Source organism: Aulostomus chinensis, chromosome 17 (genome assembly GCF_037954235.1).
Source record: "Aulostomus chinensis isolate RoL2024-O1b breed Wild chromosome 17, RoL_Achi_v1.0, whole genome shotgun sequence".
Taxonomy (NCBI): domain Eukaryota; kingdom Metazoa; phylum Chordata; class Actinopteri; order Syngnathiformes; family Aulostomidae; genus Aulostomus; species Aulostomus chinensis.
Genome location: NC_141336.1, coordinates 5540476 through 5558810, shown reverse-complemented (window position 1 = coordinate 5558810; position 18335 = coordinate 5540476). Strand labels below are relative to the sequence as shown.

At 43.7% G+C, this 18335-nt stretch overlaps 1 protein-coding gene across 1 annotated transcript in view; it reads left to right on the top strand.

Annotated features, from left to right (window-relative positions):
- The window catches only part of syne2b (spectrin repeat containing, nuclear envelope 2b), a 157292-nt gene that overhangs the window by 107199 nt on the left and 31758 nt on the right, over window positions 1–18335 (top strand). The window contains exons 99-110 of the mRNA XM_086183457.1: window positions 4628–4798; window positions 5628–5755; window positions 6123–6324; window positions 7562–7744; window positions 8124–8225; window positions 8792–8946; window positions 9297–9444; window positions 10563–10657; window positions 10809–11040; window positions 12414–12608; window positions 14735–14860; window positions 16287–16442. Coding sequence (XP_086039583.1) covers window positions 4628–4798; window positions 5628–5755; window positions 6123–6324; window positions 7562–7744; window positions 8124–8225; window positions 8792–8946; window positions 9297–9444; window positions 10563–10657; window positions 10809–11040; window positions 12414–12608; window positions 14735–14860; window positions 16287–16442 — 1893 coding nt within the window. The remainder of the gene's footprint in view (window positions 1–4627; window positions 4799–5627; window positions 5756–6122; window positions 6325–7561; window positions 7745–8123; window positions 8226–8791; window positions 8947–9296; window positions 9445–10562; window positions 10658–10808; window positions 11041–12413; window positions 12609–14734; window positions 14861–16286; window positions 16443–18335) is intronic.

Sequence of the window (18335 nt, the reverse complement as noted above, 5' to 3'; positions counted from 1 at the left end):
TTCAAGGGCAGGGAACAGAGGAGGCTGATACCCATACGAACATTGAAAAGGGGAGAGACCGGTGGCTGAACTGACCAGGGTGTTGTGGGCATATTCTACCCAAACCAATTGTTTAGACCAGGAGGAGGGATTTGATGACACCAGGCAGCGGAGAGTGGTTTCCATATCTTGGTTCTTTCGTTCAGTTTGGCCACTAGACTGGGGGTGGGTGGAAACCAGAGGACAGGCTAACAGAGGCCCCCAACAAACTACAGAACTCTCGCCAAAAAATCGATGTGAACTGGGGGCCTCGATCAGAAACTACATCGGCAGGGATTCCGTGAATGCGAACAACATGCTGAAGGAGAAGTTCAGCAGTCTCTTTAGCAGCAGGGAGTTTGGGAAGGGAAATGAAATGTGCCATCTTACTGAACCTATCAACTATGGTGAGGACGGTGGTGTTACCTTCAGAGGGAGGAAGACCAGTTACAAAATCCAGGGATATATGTGACCAGGGCCGATGGGGTATGGGGAGTGGATGAAGGTGACCAGCAGGAGCTTGATGAGATGGTTTGTGTTGATTACAAATAGGACAGGCTTTGACAAACTCACGCACATCCTCATCCATAGTGGGCCACCAGAACCGTCGAGACAGGAACTCCTTGGTTCTGTGTGCCCCAGGGTGACAGGTGAGCTTGGATGCATGTGACCACTGTAAAACCTCTGACCTTAATGTAGCGGGTACAAAAAGACGATCAGGGGGGCAAGCACTTGGTCAAGGTTGGTTGACTGAAGCGGCTTTGACTCTCTTCAATGCCCCAAGAAAGGGAGGCAACAAGACAGGAAGGGGGCAGAAGAGGGGCGGCCTCAACAGGGGAATTTTCTTTTGAAAATTGGCGGGACAGAGCATCGGGCTTGACATTTCTGGACCCTGGGCGGTAGGAGAGAGAAAAGTTGAAGAGTGTAAAAAAGAGTGACCAGCGGGCTTGACGTGAATTTAAGCGTTTGGCTGTGCTGATGTCCTCTAGGTTCTTATGATCTGTCCAGACAAGGAATGGAACCTTGGTTCCCTCCAGCCAATGCCACCATTCCTCCAAAGCTAGTTTTACTGCTAGCAATTCTCTGTTACCAATGTCGTAGTTTTGTTCTGCAGGGGTCAGTCGGCGAGAGAAGAAGGCACATGGGTGGAGCTTTTGGTCAGATGCTGAGCGTTGAGACAACACAGCCCCCACTCCAACATCAGAGGCATCCACTTCAACCACAAACTGTCTTTCAGGGTCAGGGACATGCAGAATGGGAGCGGTGGTGAAGCGTGCCTTTAAAGTTTCAAAAGCCCTATTGGCTGCAGGAGTCCAGGAGAATGGGATTTTGGATGAAGTAAGGGCTGTGAGGGGGGACACTACCGTGCTGTAACCACGAATGAAACGGCAATAATAGTTAGCAAAACACAGGAAGCGCTGTAGCTGCTTTTGATTCTCAGGGGCGGGCCAGGCTGTTACAGCTGAAATCTTGTCAGGGTCCATTTGTAGACTACCCTGAGCCACAATGTACCCAAGGAAGGTGACCGAGGATTCATGGAACTCACTTCTCAGCTTTGACAAACAAGGAATTTACCAGAAGCCGTTGCAAGACTGCCCTTACATGATGAACATGCTCCTCCATAGACTTGGAGAAAATCAAAATATCGTCTAGATAAACGAAAACAGAGTGGTTCAGCATATCTCTCAGGACATCATTAACTAAAGCCTGGAAGACAGCAGGGGCATTAGTTAAACCAAAAGGCATGACAAGATACTCATAATGGCCTGTGGGGGTGTTGAACGCTGTTTTCCACTCATCCCCCTCCCTGATGCGGACCAAATGGTATGCGTTGCGTAGATCCAATTTAGTGAAGACACTGGCCCCCTGGAGTATTTCGAAAGCCGATGACATGAGTGGCAAAGGGTACCTGTTCTTTACGGTTATATCATTGAGGCCTCTGTAATCGATGCAAGGTCTGAGGGTTTTGTCCTTTTCCACAAAAAAGAAGCCAGCACCAGCAGGGGATGAAGATGGTCGAATGATACCAGCTGCCAGGGAGTCCTTGATGTAGGCCTCCATGGCCCCCCTTTCAGGGCCAGAAAGGGAGTAGAGGCACCCCTTGGGAGGGGTGGTGCCCAGCAGAAGGTCAATGGCGCAATCATAGGGACGATGAGGGGGTAGAGACATGGCCTTAACCTTGCTGAAAACCTCACAAAGGTCATGATACTGGGCTGGGACCCCAGAGAGATCGGGCTGGCCACAGGGAGGTGGAGAGTGGAGCAGTGCAGCCACCTGCTTCAGGCAGACCTGATGGCAGGCGGAACTCCAACCACGGATGACCCCTGCCGACCAGTCAATATGAGGGTTATGGTGGCGATGTCATGGGTAGCCCAGTATAAGAGGGAGGCGAGGTGAGGGCAGGACATAAAACTGGATGGTTTCGTGGTGATTTCCAGACATGAGTAAGCGGACTGGTATGGTCTGATGAGTGACCATCCCCAGCAGATGACCATCCAGAGCCCGGGCAGGCACAGAACAAGGAAGGGGTGACAAACTAATTCCCAGCTGAAGAGCTAACTCCTTGTCAATTATATTAGCATCTGCTCCCAAATCAATAAATGTGGACAGGACTTGAGAGATCTCAGGCTGAAGGAGCTTGGCTACAAACAAGGGATGATCAAAAACAGAGGAGGCTTTTAAAGAGGATGGACTCACCAGTAACTCCTCCACTACTGATGAGCCCTCCCTTTTACTGGACAGTGTGAGATGAAGTGGCCTGGTCGACCACAGTACAGACAGAGATTCGACTTGCGGCGCCGCTCTCGTTCCTCAGGGGACAGACTGGTGCGGCCCAACTGCATGGGTTCAAGGTTGTAGGTTAAGGGCTCAGGAGTGGCTGTAGAGTGGGCCAAGTTGGAAGCAGACCCTCGTGATGCATGAGCAGATGCATGAGCTGGAGGTGTCTTTTGCTTCTCTCTCCTGTGAGCCTGGATATGAAGGTCAATGTTTATAGCAAGAGCAATGACATCATCGAGAGAAAGGGGTAGGGGGTAAAACACAAGTTCATCCTTGATGTAATCAGCCAGCCCATGCAGAAAAGCATCACGAAGAGCACTCCCATTCCAGCCACTAGCACGGGCCTTAGTGCGGAAATCAATAGAAAAATCAAACACGGACTGACCTTTCTGACAGACTCAGGAGGCCCCATGCGTCAGTTGAATGGACACCCTGCCCAAATACTTTGCGTAGTTCAGAAGCAAATGACTCAAATGAAGTACAGGCCGGAGTCTGTTTATCCCACTCAGCGGTGCCCCACAGCCTCGCTCTCCCTGTTAGCTGATTAATGGTAAAAGCTACTTTAGCTTGTTCAGAAGCAAAGGTGAGAGGTTGCAATGCAAAAAAGATGGTGCAGTTTGTCAGGAACGGGTTACAACCTTCAGGCTCACCGGCATAACGTTCAGGGGCTCCAATACTTGGCTCAGAAACTGGTCCGGGGGCCAGAACGGGGGTTGCTGGTGGAGCAGGGGCAGGGGCAGAGGCAGAGGCAGAGCTAACAGGGGTTAATTGGGCGACAGTTGCAGTTAATTGCTGCACTTGGTTAGCCAAAGAGACAATAGCCTGTTCTTGCGAGGCTGCGGCCTGTCTGGCCTCAGCTGAGGCAGATGCCATGAGGGCCTCATGTTGCTGGAGGACCCCTTCAATGATTTCAAAACGATTTTGGGCAGGGGAAGTGCGTGCTGGGTCCATGTTTGGCCAGATTGTACTGAAACGGTGGGGGTTATGGACCCAAATGCAACACACTTAGAAACAGGAGTAGAATCGGTAATGAACTTTGTTCTGAGGATGCCGGGAATTTAGCTCAACAAAAAAAAGGCAATGGTAACTGAGTTCTTCCTTCAAATGGCAGTTGGGTGAGCGTTGAGGGAGGGGAATGACCAGGCTGGTTTGAGTCGTAACAATGTCAACAGGAATATGGGGGATTAGCTCTGGGGCTAACAGGTCAACTGGAGACGTCTTCCACAGGAACGTAACCACAATATCAGGCAGGCAAAAACAGAGGCAGTCTTGCAGTGAACCAAGGCAGAAGTGGTTACCAGGGCTGAGACGGGGGAGTAGTCGAAGCAGGCGGGGTCGAAGCCGGGAAGTCAGTCCAAGAGAAAACGCTGGAGAGTTTAGCATCGAGCATCACAATCTGGCAGAGAACAAAGGGAGAGGGAGACCTATATAGCTTAGGGACAGGTGCAGGTGATAGAGACTGATTGGCAGAGGAGGTTGGCTGAGGGAGTGAGAGGTGATGCGTTCAGGGTGACTTGGAGAAACCAGTGGTGAAAACTGCAAACCATGACAAATAAAGATTATTGTCCACAGTGACATGAATCGATAGAAATAATGAACTTCCCAGGGGACTAATTATTATAAGTAAGAGCATATTTGGCTGAAATATGTTCTGAAAAAGACAAGAAAGAAAGAAAAATATGTTTACAGCACATATCTGGCGACATGTAGAGGAAAGCAGATTTATTAATTATTGGCTGATATCATCCAATATTACGGGCCAAACTGGTATCAGCGTCTCTCCACTGTCTTTTTGAGCTTTCTGCCTGATAGAGTTTGTTCTCTCTCTCAGAATCAAACTGTCACACGGAGGCTGATGGACACCCAGGAACTTTGGCTTTGTGTGGAGAAGAAACTGGATCAGTTGATGCTGAAAGAAATTCGAACCGCTCAGATTCTGGATTATCACAGTGGCCCTCAACTCTCGCTGCCAGCGCACCAAGACCTTCACCACAGGCTCCAGGTAGAGACCTGCACCATGTCACCTCCGAGATACCTTATTGCTTTCCTGGTGTTTTAAATTTCGTTTTTTCAAAAAGTGTAGAATATTGAGGTTTAGTTAATGTTTGTGTCACTGGTTTTATTTTACAAAAATACATGTATTTATTTATTGTTGTTATTATTTTATCTCTTTTCTTTTATTTAACCAGGAAATCAATCGAGAACCAATTCTTATTTACAATGACGAACTGGCCGGGAGGCAACACAAAGCAGAGAAAAACAAACGAGATACAATCGATACAAATCACAGCAAATCAAATAAATGCATATTGATGCAAATAAATGCATATTGATGGAAACATGACTATAACTAAATAAAAGTTCTTATAAATCCTCTGGTAAAAGCCAATAAACAAACAAACATGCAGACAAAAAGAAAAAAAACAAAGTTTTATGGAAGGTAACATTCTTTATTACTATTTAATGTTGAGGCAAACTGCAAGAGGTGCTGATGTGGGTTTTTTACTGTTTTACAGGTACAAAATTAACCCCTGCTATGATGAGTCAACATGATGGCTTCTGCCTCAGTAGAAAGTGTTTTTCCTCTAAAAAAACCGAATCTGTTCAATAAAGGAATGGCCTGTACAACTGCGTCATTATTAGATACATGTTGGTTCACGAACTGAAACTTACCACAGGTTTGAAAAATATCCAAACCTAAATGATAATAATTCTCCCAGGGGTCATTATGGAAGGTATCAATAAATGCATTACAGTACTTTGTCATTTTGGTTTAATTTGAAGGTAAATATGAGGTTCACTCTTGACTGACAACTTGTGTTTGTGAACAGCTTCTTCACCAGGAGGCTTCAGAGGCTGAGTGGGAGGAGTTAAACCAAACTGTCTCCTCTCTCCGAGACATCATCAGTCCTGCTGCTGCCGCCCTCTTCACTGAGCAGCTGCACAGACAGAAAGACAGGTGAGATACAGTAAATGTCTTTATGCGCACATTTGGAGGAGAAATCTCTCTGCGGACTTTAGCAAGACTTCCAAATAGAAACACCTCAACTACACCCTTGAGCTGTGGATGTTCAAACCTTTAGACTTTATAATCAAACATACATCTTCCTTCTAAAACGGTGACCTCTGTGCTGACCTCATGAAATAGCTTTGAACACAGCAGCTGAAACCGTATTTGTTGCTTTTCGTGGAAAGTGGAACAGCCGGAAATATTTCTTTAACTTCTAAATCAACAATTCTTTCATTCCCTGCAAAGTACATCCTCTTCTACACATAACAGCTACGACACACTAACGCTCCTCCTGCTGTGTCTTTGTGTCTCCCAGGTGGACGTTGGTGTGTGCAGCGTTGGAGCAGCAGCTTCAGAGGAGTCAGAGCATCCTGCAGGTCTGGGACATCTATGCCCGGCATGCCTTGTCTTGCTCCCAGAGTTTGCAGACGCTGCAGAGCGATGCAGCATCTGTGCTGAGTAGAGCGAGCGGACAGGACACGGTGGAGCAGGTTGCTGCCCACATTCATCAGCTTCAGGTGAGGAAATAAACCGAACAGGTCATAGCCCAGCAGACACAGCAGATCAGTCAATTCTTTTTTCTTTTTTTTAACACTTTACTCAAAGACCTTGTTAAATAGGCTAGCTAAGCTCAGCCTGAACCTGAAGCTAATATGGATATTTGGTCCAAGCTAAACCTGTTGGTTCCAGGTCCAGCATCCACACTCAGCACAGAGCCAGCACAACAGATATGTAGCAATTATCATATTATTTATTATTAATCTGAACCTTCTTGGTCAATAACTAAGGAGGGTTGGGACTGAAATACATTTTGAAAAAGATCAATGGAGAAAAATGTCTTGTATCAACAACATAGCTTGTTAATTTGAGCAAACAGTGGTAATTTTCAAATTTATTTTTACTTTTCAGAGAATACAGGGTCTTGAAAATTGTCCTCAAAGTCCTGAGAAAGTCCCACAAAATGTATTAAGTATGAGGTTGATCTCTGAATAATCTTTGAATCGTTCCCAGTGAAATTGTGAAGTGCACATTTTTACTCTTCAGAAAAAGTGAAAGTGTAGCCATTAGGAACAGAACAGAATGGTAGAATCATTACTTAAACACAACAAAATGCTCAAGTTTGTTCTCCACTTTTCTACAGAAACAACTCAGCTCTACTTGTCCAACATCTGATGTGTCTGTCAGTGACGTTTCCATGGATCTGACTTATTCGGCAAACTTTTAATTTATTTTAACAATCTTCTGTGTCTGCTATTCACATGACAGGATGATTATGGTTCTTCTTTTATATGAGCACTTATCGACTGTTGGACATACTTGTAAGAAAAACTGAAAACTAGAGATGGAAAAGCAAAACATATCTTGAAAGAATATTTTTCATATCCAGTGAATTCTTTTTGATTGAACTGACTGGCTGGCTTGGAAGTATTTGTAGTGTTCATTTCATTCCTCAAGAAAAATTTATGACTTTTAGAAATATTTGTTTAGGATACTGAACACATATTTTACTTCATTAAAAAATAAAGCATCAGAATCTTTTTCTCCCAATAGAATCATCAAGTTATTTCAGGCTCAGTAAAGCCTCCGAAATGTCTGCCACTTTCTTGTCTATGTCTTAAACGGTTGATACTGCACCTGCGTATTTACTATTTATTTTAAAACATGATGTGGTTTCTGTTGACTGGCCTGTTGTGCTGATTCATCTTGCAGATTCTTTAGTTTTGTGTGTCACTATTGTGTCTGTCTCTGCCCCAGAGCCTCCTGGGATGTGCTGACAGTCTGCAGTCCCACCTGGAGGAGGTGCTGGAGGCCTCTAAGGATTTGATTGGCCACCTGGAACCCTCAACTTCAGCTCTTGTCCAATCAGAGAGCAGGTTGATGTCACGCGGCATCTTTCAGCTGATTAAGAAGCTGACAGAGAAGCTGGGTCAGCTACAGGTACAGTTTCATGAATGAAGGAGGTGGGGTTTAGAAACGGCTGCGCTATTTCCAGCCTCATTAAGAGTTTGACATGTTTGAGATGAAACACCTGCTTTCAGGTGTAACTGAACTCAGGTCATGGAGGTATGTGGAGGCATGTGATGTGTTCAAACTTAAGTGAGTGTTTGAAACAGGTTATCATTCAGAGTTGATATTCAATTGATCATCAGGTTACATCATCTCATACTTTGAAAGTGTAATCTCATCTAGATTGTCCTCTTAGATTTACCTTCTTACTTTAGCAGACGCTGTGATGTTTCCTAACCTGCCATCTGCATGCTCTAAAAGTGTCACACTGACCTACATATTAACACACATATGGTGATGCGTGGTGTAGGAGGAGCTTGGGCGGCTGCAGGAGGTCGGAGGTGTTCTGGAGTCGCTGGAGAGCGACCTGGAGCTTTGGCAGGAGCGTCTGGAAGCTCGGACAGCAGACCAGGTGAGACAGCATAAGTGGGCTTTATGAATGAGTGGCTTTATCTTGTTCAACACGCAGAGGTTGACTTAATATGATGTTGTTTGAAAAGATTCATATTCTAATTGTAATTATTTTGACTGATATTGTGATTGAGATGTGATTAACAATGTTAGTGGGAATAACATTTTTCTGTGTCTGTGGGGAAAATGTTTTTTTGGTCTGTATAATGTTATGTGTAGGTGGGATGTATCTGCAGCACAACATGTTCTGCATCTTTATAAGACATTTTATTTATCATTTTGTCCTGCAGATCATTTCTTTAAGTTGATTTCAGTAGAAATGAACTTTTTTGTTCTGGAGCTTCCGAGTTGGATAACAAGTTATAAAGGAAATGTGAATATTTGTCTGAGCAATATCAGGACTTCACATCCAGGTGTATAAAAACTAAAGATGTAGCAACACAGCAGAAGACTCAATGATGCCAGGGGAGTGTGTGTGTGTTTGTGTGTGTATGTAGTGTGCGAGCTGTGATGGATGTCATGTGCGCATGATCCCTCTGACCATCTGATTCCACCATATGTCCCTAGTCTGGCCTCTTGGAGCTGAGCGGTCTGTCTGTTGACCTGGATGTGCTAAATGAGCTGAGCTGCAGCTTGACGCTGGGCAACGCTGCAGCACGCCGCCTCCAGTGCCTCAACCGCTGCTGGGCAGAAACGTCCGCCAGAGCTGAGGAGGCCTGCAGGTCAGCAAGGGAGGAGATCAGGGGAACAAATGTCTCCTTGAACACAGGGATGTGGGAATAATGAACTAATGCTAAAAGAGCCACTGTTTTAATGATCAAATATGTCTTTGTGGTGGCTAAAATTGTGGGAAGATCATGTCAAGAGGAATGGAAAAGGCACTATTCTCCCCCCCTTACAAGTCAGTGTACTATGAAATAATGCTCAGTGCGTTATATTTAAGTACAATAATGATGTGATGCTGCAGGATTTAAGTAGAAATATGTGCCTCAAGAGCCCGGAACAATATAAGAGCAGGAAAACAATATTTAGATGAGATGTTGAGTTCTGACAGTAGGCTTTGTGTTCGCAGTGAGCTGCAGACGGAGGGGCTGAGGCAGCAGAGCTTCGAGCAGAAGTGTGAGAGCTGGATGTCGTTCCTGCAGAGGATGGAGGACAGCCTCACTGTAGATGTGGCCGGCTCGTACGTCGGCCTCCGACAGCAGCTCTGCACACACAAGGTATCCGCCGTGATTAACACTGATCCAAATGGTTTTTCCTATACTTGTGTCAGCTTGACTCGTCTCAACTGGGCTTGTTTTGGTACCAGAAAATCCACCCCAACTTGGTATCCCTGGTTGTCACAGCCACGCCAACTATTTTACAGTTAAGGCTCTCATTTTGTTTCAGAGTAATCAGATCACAAGTTACTTAATATACTTGAATGTCACTTTTAACATCCCTGTCTGCTGCTTATTCAGAGCTGCAGTCCAAATTAAACTTTATTTTATGCCTTTGGGATGTTTCAGCAACAAACCTCATGTCACACATGAGAAAGGATCAATTCTACTGTGGACTTCACCATGACACTGATGTTTTTAGCGATGTTTTATCCAAAAAACGCGTCTTTCAAGTACTTCAAATCTCCGTAGCTGACAGACATTTTATTAACTCCACTTTCATTTCTTTGTTACTTCAGAATTCAGTAAGAGCCAGCTTGCAGCTAACAACTTCTACAACAGCAAACACTGTCCAAAAACATCTTTTTACAAACTGTCAAGCACATCTCTCTGTAACATCCATGTCATCTTTATCTCAGCCATATGCTTAGTATTCCACAAAACACACTTTTTTGGGTGAGGTAGCCCAGTCTGCTGTTTGTTAATCATCAATTACTTTAACGACAAAAGTCAAGAAAAGTCAATATAAGGCAAGGCAATGCTTTCCTCCTGGCCCTGAATTGTGAGTCTGGCTGCGGCACCCTCCACCACATACAGGAGCTCCTGCTGCAGGTCAATGGCAGCAGCCAAGTCAGTTGTGTTTGGTCTCAGCAGGCTGCCGTCATGTGACTGTTAATTTGAGCAGTGATTGCATCTTTTTTATTTTGATGAATTGCTGCTATGCGTTTAATGATGGCTGTAGTTGAGATTCTCTCTGGTCAGCAGTGCTCTGATGTCACCTATAAATTTGGCTCAGCTTTCTTGGCACCTTTACAGAGGTGACACTGTTAGAAGCACCTGGTACCAGGTACTATCCATGATGGAAAATCAAAAAGCTCTGCTGAACTGATACTATGCAGTGATGCAGTGAAGCAGGGCAAAACACACAGATGTGAGTTAAACTCAATGTGGCTTTTCAGCGTTTCCAGGCCGAGCTGTCCATGGGCCACCAGGTCCTTCATTCAGTCGTCTCCGAAGCTCTTCATCTGCTGCAGCGAGGAGAGGTGGACGACAGGTAACCAACGCAAGCTCTTTGTGATAGAAAAGTTAATATCCTGCTTTTATTTTGGTAGGTTTGATAGTTTAAACTTGAACATCACCCTTCTACGGATAATTAAAGCTAATAAGTCTTGCATGGCTCAACATGAACTCAATTGTGTTTCCAGGAGTGACTTCATCCTGAAACTGGCCCAACTGAGGGAACACTGGCAAGGCGCTGTGCAGCGAGCAGACCAGAGGGGCTCCTTGATTGAGGGCTTGGTGAGGAACTGGCATCTTTACCGCCGCAGCCTGAGGAAGCTACAGAGGTTCCTGTCGGACACTCAGAACCTGCTGCCCCCTGCTGGGCCCGCCAGATGCAGCTTACAGCAGCTGCGACGCTCTCTCCAGGAACTCCAGGTGGGACAGACAGAGGAAATACCGAGGGCAAATCTGCAGTTCATTTGGGGAAAGCAAATTTTTGGCCAATACACCTACAGTCAGTCATCCTCAGAGCAAAATAAGAAGGAGGGAAATGTTAGCATACCTCTAAGTCATCAAAAACTTGTCTCTCCAAATGATCTTTGCCGACATCAATAGAACTAGGGCTGTGTGAAACATTCATTTGGACGAAGTATTTTCAGTGAAGACACTTTGAAACTTTGAAATCAGACACATTGTCTAAACTGGCGGCACAGTGGAGCAGTGGTTAGCACTGTCGCCTCACAGCAAGAAGATTCCAGGTTCGAGGCCTGGCTCAGACACGGGATCTTTCTGTGTGGAGTCTGCATGTTCTCCCTGTGCCTGTGTGGGTTCTCTCCGGGTACTCCAGCTTCTTCCCACAGTCCAAAGACATGCAAGTGGGGACGAGGCTGATTGATACTCTAAATTGACCGAAGGTGTGAATGTGAGTGTGAATGGTTGTTCGTCTATATATCTGTAACTTCAGCAAGCAAAATCAAATTTAGCTGTCGACTAGATGAGCAACTGCTGACCTTTGTCAGTGAAGACTAATGGTTATCCAGGTCACTTAGAACTGAAGCATGCCTCTTGCATAAGAGGTGAAACATATTCAAGGAAACTGAAACATTACAGTTCACTATTACACAGCACGAACATGACATGGCTGACTCTGTAATAGAGGATGAGCAGGATTATTGTCGGACAAACCCACATCCTGACATTTGAGTTAGGTGGGCTAAAATTTTCAGTCTACTCCCATTGCCAATCTAACTAGCCGTCAGCTGGTCTCTGAGGCTCTGAGCTCCCTAAGGAGTCTGGCTGTGGGGACGATGGACAATAGAAGCACTTCCCCAAAAGTAGGTGTGTTCCTTTGCTGCCAGCATTTGCCATGTGAGTGTTGCTGCACCTTTTTGGTTCATTTTATCTCCGTATCCTCAGCCCAATTTGCCCACTGCTGAAGTCACGAGGCTTTAACATCCTGTTGCATCTCTCCTGCTCAAATATACTTTAATACAGCCATTTTCCAATGCATCTTTTTCAGTACTGGACTAATCCAGATACAACCCACATGGTCTTCTCTACAAAACAAAATCTTTAGACTGTAAAAGCCCGCAGGGGGCCGATGAGCTCTGAATAGAGCAGGTGGTCGTAGAGAGGAACAAAGCGTTGATTTAAGATCTGAGAAAGTGAAATGACTGCTGTTGATTGCGTTTACAACAAAAGACAAACATCTATCTGAGTCTTTTTGTGTTCTTGATTATATGAAAGGCTATTTTAATTGTGTGTGACGATATAACTTGACTACTCACTGGCTTACATCTGTTCTTTAGCACACAGAGCTTCTATTCCAGAGGTACCAGAGCAGCTTCATCCACACACTGGAGGTCGGCCGGCAGCTCTTCTCCATGGGGGATGAGGAGACCCAGACGCAGCTCCAGACAGAACTGGGAACCCTGCAGGAGGAATGGGAGAACCTCCACAGCCTGCTGAGCCGTAGGATGGACCTGACTGAGGCCATCGTCAAGGTATTCAGTGTCACTGTACTTTCAAATCACAGCTATCTGAGAATATTCAGTAAAAAAAAATTAAAGACTCTAAAAGGGAATTAGTCTTTATTTTTTTTCACTTTTTGAGGCAGACATTTGAGACCGTTTTTAAAATCTCAAAGCAGATCCCCTCACGTTAGGACAGCTATTACACCATAACTCTGGCATGTGAATTGTGGTGGAGTTGTGTGAAATCTGATCGGTAGCCTCCAGTCAGTGAAAATGGAAGGCTGAATTCCTCTGGAAGAACAAAAATCAATGAATTTTTGAAACCTGATCTGATGAGTCACAATGTCTGGCAGAGGGAGAGCGTTGCTGTCAGCAGCCACTGAGCTTAATCTCTTTGGTTCAAAGTGGAAAGTGTCATTATGTGGTCACACAAGAATTTTATCAAAATCCTTTAGGTACCCATTGTATTATTTCAAATTCCATGACAAAATGTGACAATTTGTAATTACAGAAAAAGGTGTCTGTCTGAATAGAGTAATGAACTGTCCGTTCATCTTTGAGATGTTTTCTTTTCTGAGGGTGCCTTGATTTTATTTTGTAATTCTGGTTATTGTGAAGGATACTTTTAACCAGAGACTCATGATATGAATAGAAGTAAAAGCTTTTACTTCTATTCATATCATTGTTTATGTGAAGACCAGTAACAATGACAAATCCTCTCAGTCGTCGTGTTGATTGCTGATTATTCCCAACTTTAACTGATTATCATTTTTTTTTAAATTACAGTACTTTTGGCTTTGGCTCAAAGAATAAAGAGAAAGGAAACACTAACTAGATTTTGTATTAAAAATAATAATTCTGTGGTCCACGGTGCAACCGAGACGCCATGATTGATTCAGCTGAGACATACGGTCACATGACCAAAATTCATTGAAATTATGTCTAAACTACAGGCCAGATGATGTGAAAAACCTCTGAATAATTGAAACCAGCTCATTTAGAGGGGTTCAAAAAAAGAAATAAATAGTTAAATATGTGTACAACTATATTTGACCAATATTGATCGCTTATTTGCACTTGGAAACAATTTGTAAATACAATTTTTAAATTTCTTTGAAAGAAAAAAATCATGATAGTTTCAGGCCACACAATTATACAGAACCCTTTTCCTTTATTTTGCTCCCAAAAACTGAGCTCGCAATGTGTAACAGTGTGTAAACTATCACCCAGAAAACAGCCTGAGCCTCAGAGGGTTAAAAGGGCTTTATGACGTTTATATAGTTTGACTTAGTTTAGTTTTAAAATGTACCGTTCATTAACACAATGGGAAGCGCCAGCAGTTTTGACGTCAAGATGAATTGTCTTATCTGTAGAAGCTCATATGCTAACCGGCTATATCTGAACCGCCTCATCTTGTAATACCATTTTATATCTGGAGAGGTGACAAAGACTGACATCCAGTCTGCCCTCCGTCCATCATGAGAGGTTGAGGAAGTGCCGCTGCCCACAGGCTGTTTCATGTGACAAATAAACCAGGCCTTGTTTGGACGGTTCAAAACAGATATTTATCACAGCGACTGACAACCCAAACGGCGATGTTATTATTTCTAGTTACTTAACTACATGCTGAAAACTGATCTAAGCTAGCCACAGTGTCACCTAAACTACCAGTTTTGTAAGATTGATTGAGTCTTTTGCTATCTTGGCTCTTCTGCTCATTGGTAGTTTATTTTTTATTTAATAACCACAGTATTTAAAGTAGACTGTGCAGACCGAGTGGAGGGGAGTTTGTGCAGGTTATATGCTGCCTTGTTAAGAAAAGACGTGGTAGATTGGAGGCACATTATGCTGCTGGCTTCTCTCTCATCTCTAATGTTCATTCAAATGTTCATTAACTGCCAGTAGAGGGGACACACAATTCTGATGCGAAAGGGGACATTTTGTTTATTCAACCTGGATGGGTAACTCTGATCCTCTGTCTGTAGCATCTGACGGTTTCCCTAAGAGCAGTGACTTAATCCAATCTACTTTAATCAATGACACCGCGCATGTTTTTAGAAGTAAAGACATTAGGGGTGTGATTGCTTTACTGTCTTCCCCGATGCTGCAGAGCCTTCTGAAGCCACGTCTGACCTGTGTGATTCATTTTGCCACAGAACTGGGAGCGCTGCGAGGCTGGACTAGCAGACAGCATGATGCAGCTGAAGGACATGAAGACCAGGCTTAACCAGTCAATGCCGGAGAATGACGAGGAGCTGCAGAGCACTGGGAAGTGCAACAAGGTACAGAACATGTCTGGAACAACTGCTGCTACAAATCAGATCAAAAACTTCATGGTAGTCTTGTATTTTCGTATCTGTGAGTAAAAGGTAGGGAACAGGCTAAAATTTCTAAAAGATATTATTCTAATTTATCTTTATCTGATAATATATGGATGCAGAATTGAAGAATTGAGAAAATGGTGAGAATCTTTTTGAAACCGTTGAAAAGTGTGTTTTAAGAGGAAACTTCCTTTTGAGAGCAGTTGAATGAGGCCAAAAGTGGTTACATCATGAAGCTCCAAAAATATATCTGGCCCAAAATAGAGAGGAAGTGAAACTGAGTTCTGTCTTTATTGAAAAGCAAGATAATACAAAAAAAAAAATAAAGGTGTAAAAACATGCAGCTGTTTTTAAATCTTACAGGAGCACAGGAATGAGACCTAAAATCTTGAAGTAAGGTAGCTTTGTTGAACGTTTGCTTCCATCACCTCCAAGTCTTTGGGTTATTTAATAGATTCCTGTAGTTAAAAGGAGTTCAATATTTTTTAATGTTTAGTTGTTTTGAAGATACATCAGAATTTTACACCCATGTATTTCTTAGCTTTTTTATCTATTTTAAAAATGGCGGTTGCCAACAAGTTGTTTAACAAAACTACAAATGCCCTCACACTGAAAAAAGAGTAAGTGCAATGCTAGTTGTGCTGATGTTGTCTTCTGCTTTTTTTGTAGTTCATCGATAACATGTAGTATTAGCTTTCTACATCTAACACTTAAATTTATGCTTTGAAAAGTATAAAACTACTGTTCATTATTGATGAAGATCTTCCTGAACAAATTGTGAAAGGCTCATAAAAGTTTGTTCGCGACACAGTTTATTTTCTGCAAGAATCCAAAATCCGATGTAACAATTCCATTAGCTTTTGGTCGAGGGAACCCATGGTGACACTAACTTCCTGGTTGACGTCCAGAAATACCTCATCCCCGGGACACTCTTTAATGTTTGTTTAGATTTTTAGACCTTTGTTGTGAATTTGGACCAAATGCACAGAGGCTGGTGTCGACATCACAAACACAAATCAGTATAAAAGAGCAGGGGAACGAGTCTGGAGTTAGCAGACAGACAACAAACAGACATTCAGCCTTCAGGGAGGATTGACAGGAAATGATCACTTCCATCCCGGGAGCCCAAAGCCAAGTTTGAAACAGGTTTGACTCCCAGCCCATCCTCTCCAGCCCATCAGAGCCTTTATCCTCCAGCCCTCCCTCCAGCCCCTCCCCAGTCACCCCTCCCCCGGTCTGCGGCCCTTAATCCTCTCTTCGGGGCGGGGAGACATGAAGAGAAAGGAGTGTCAGAGAGCACCACAGACAGAAGAGGGTCCGGCCAGCAAGGCATTAGGGAGCAGCTGTGGAAGGGGTCTCTGACCGTTTGCTGTGTTATGGTATGCAGGATAACGAGGACTCCCTGGAGGACTGGGCCGAGAGCCTGACAGAGCTGAGGACCATGAAGACGGATCTGTCCCAGTACATCATCGCGGACGACGTCCTGCTGCTGCAGGAGCAGGTGGAGCACCTGCACTGCCAGTGGGAGGAACTCTGCCTTAAGGTCGGTCTGTTGGTTTAAGAGTCACGCTGAAGCTCAAAATAGGCAGCTTCATGTCCTAAAGCTCATCCAATCACACTCACCTCTCCTAATGAGAAGCAGTTCCTCATCTTGTCTATTTCCATTTGACTTGATACTGTTATTGCACTAATTTGAAGTGACATCAGCTGTCTAAAACATATGGGAACTTTTCTGTTGGTGTGTTGTGTTGTGGGTGTTGCTCCACAAAATGAACCTTGAATATGAACCCTGAACAGTTTCTGCAGGAGTTTTGCTCCAAACATTTTTAGTCACTCAGATTTTCACCTCAGTGTGGTGTCCCGTGTCGCCATGGAAACAGCAGAATAATGTAGAGACACTGCCAGAACCCAAACATGTCTCGTGTCAAATACAGTTGTGATGCCATTAATCAGAAAAAAACCTAAAGATGGAAGAAATGAAGACACACTGACTGATAATGAACTCTTCAAACTTTACAACCTGTATTTATTTTCACATCCTCCAGCTCGCATTTCACTCCAGTGAATTTTCATCACGTGACTGCTGGTCCCAGCTAACTCAACCATAGCTTTACAGTTACACAAATGTCATCTTTTTTTTTTTTAATTTGTTAAATGAAGTGGTCACATTGCACATTTTATTTTATTTTTTTTACCTGGAATTCGAAATCTGATCTCATGATCAATTGTGTTTTTAAATATTATACATTTGGTCATTATTATAATTTTTTATTTTACAATTTACATGAAGTTCACAGAGACAGAAAAGCAACTTTTAACATGTTAACAAGTTAAAGTAAGTTGAAATGTGGAAAATGATCTGACAGTATGATATTTGTTCTTTCCCTACTTTGCTTCTCTGGTCAAGACACTCAGAAATCCAAGATATTTATGCGATTGTACTTTATTTCCAATAGAAATGGGCTTGTTCAGTACCTTTGAAAACTTTTTTATATGTATATCTGTAAAAAACAGAGTTGTGTGAGTTGGACAGCGATGGCTGAGATGGTGGGAACCCTCCTGCTGGCGGGACAGTGACAGTAAAGACGTCTGACGATAAATCATTGACAGGTCAAAGTGTGTATTCAACAGCTTGGCCATTTGCTCGCTTTCTGTGCCATGAAGAGTGTTGTCGGATTGCGGCGTCTCATTTAACAGCTCCGATGGCTCCGGGACAAAGAGGCAGTGGGGAGAGTTGGTGTTAAGGTTCGAACCAGAAATGTAATTTTCTATATTAAATCAAAGGTTGTTGAGTAAAGAGGAGTCATCTGACGTCTTTGTCCTCACGTGCTGTTCTACATTCATGTCAAGTTCATGAGGTCATGTGTGTTTTCAACCCACTATAAAAGTCTGAGCCGTTAATGAGGAGTGAATTTGGGAAGAGTGAGTGGGTCTTTTTAGGGGGGCCAACAGGTCTGGGCTGGGCTAGTGGGGGAGGGGGGTGGTTGGACAGATGGTGACGGGAGAGAAATGTTGAGATGAGCGTCAGGAAGAAGAGCTTTTGTATTTAAATTAGTTTGTGGGGGGAGGGGAATCATAGCTATCATTAAGACTTTCACTTTTTTTCACTTTTACTTCTGATGGTTTTTGAGCAACAGGTTTTGCTTCTTTCTCTGTAAATCTGCTGGTATCATCTATCCAGCTCTGTCCCGTCTTCACCTTCCCCCTACTGGAAGTTCGGTGCTGCTCTGTACTGGAGCTGGGAAAGTTGAAGCCCACCTGTTTTCACTCCCATATCGCTCAAGTTCATCATCTGCCATTTATAAAAAAGAAAATAACACGATGAAGAATCAAGGCAGTAAATGTGATTTATTGGCTTTTCTACATATTTTCAAATTGAAATTATTTACTTGTGTTTTCAGTATTCAAAATTTGTGACTTCCGTGTAAACTTCTCT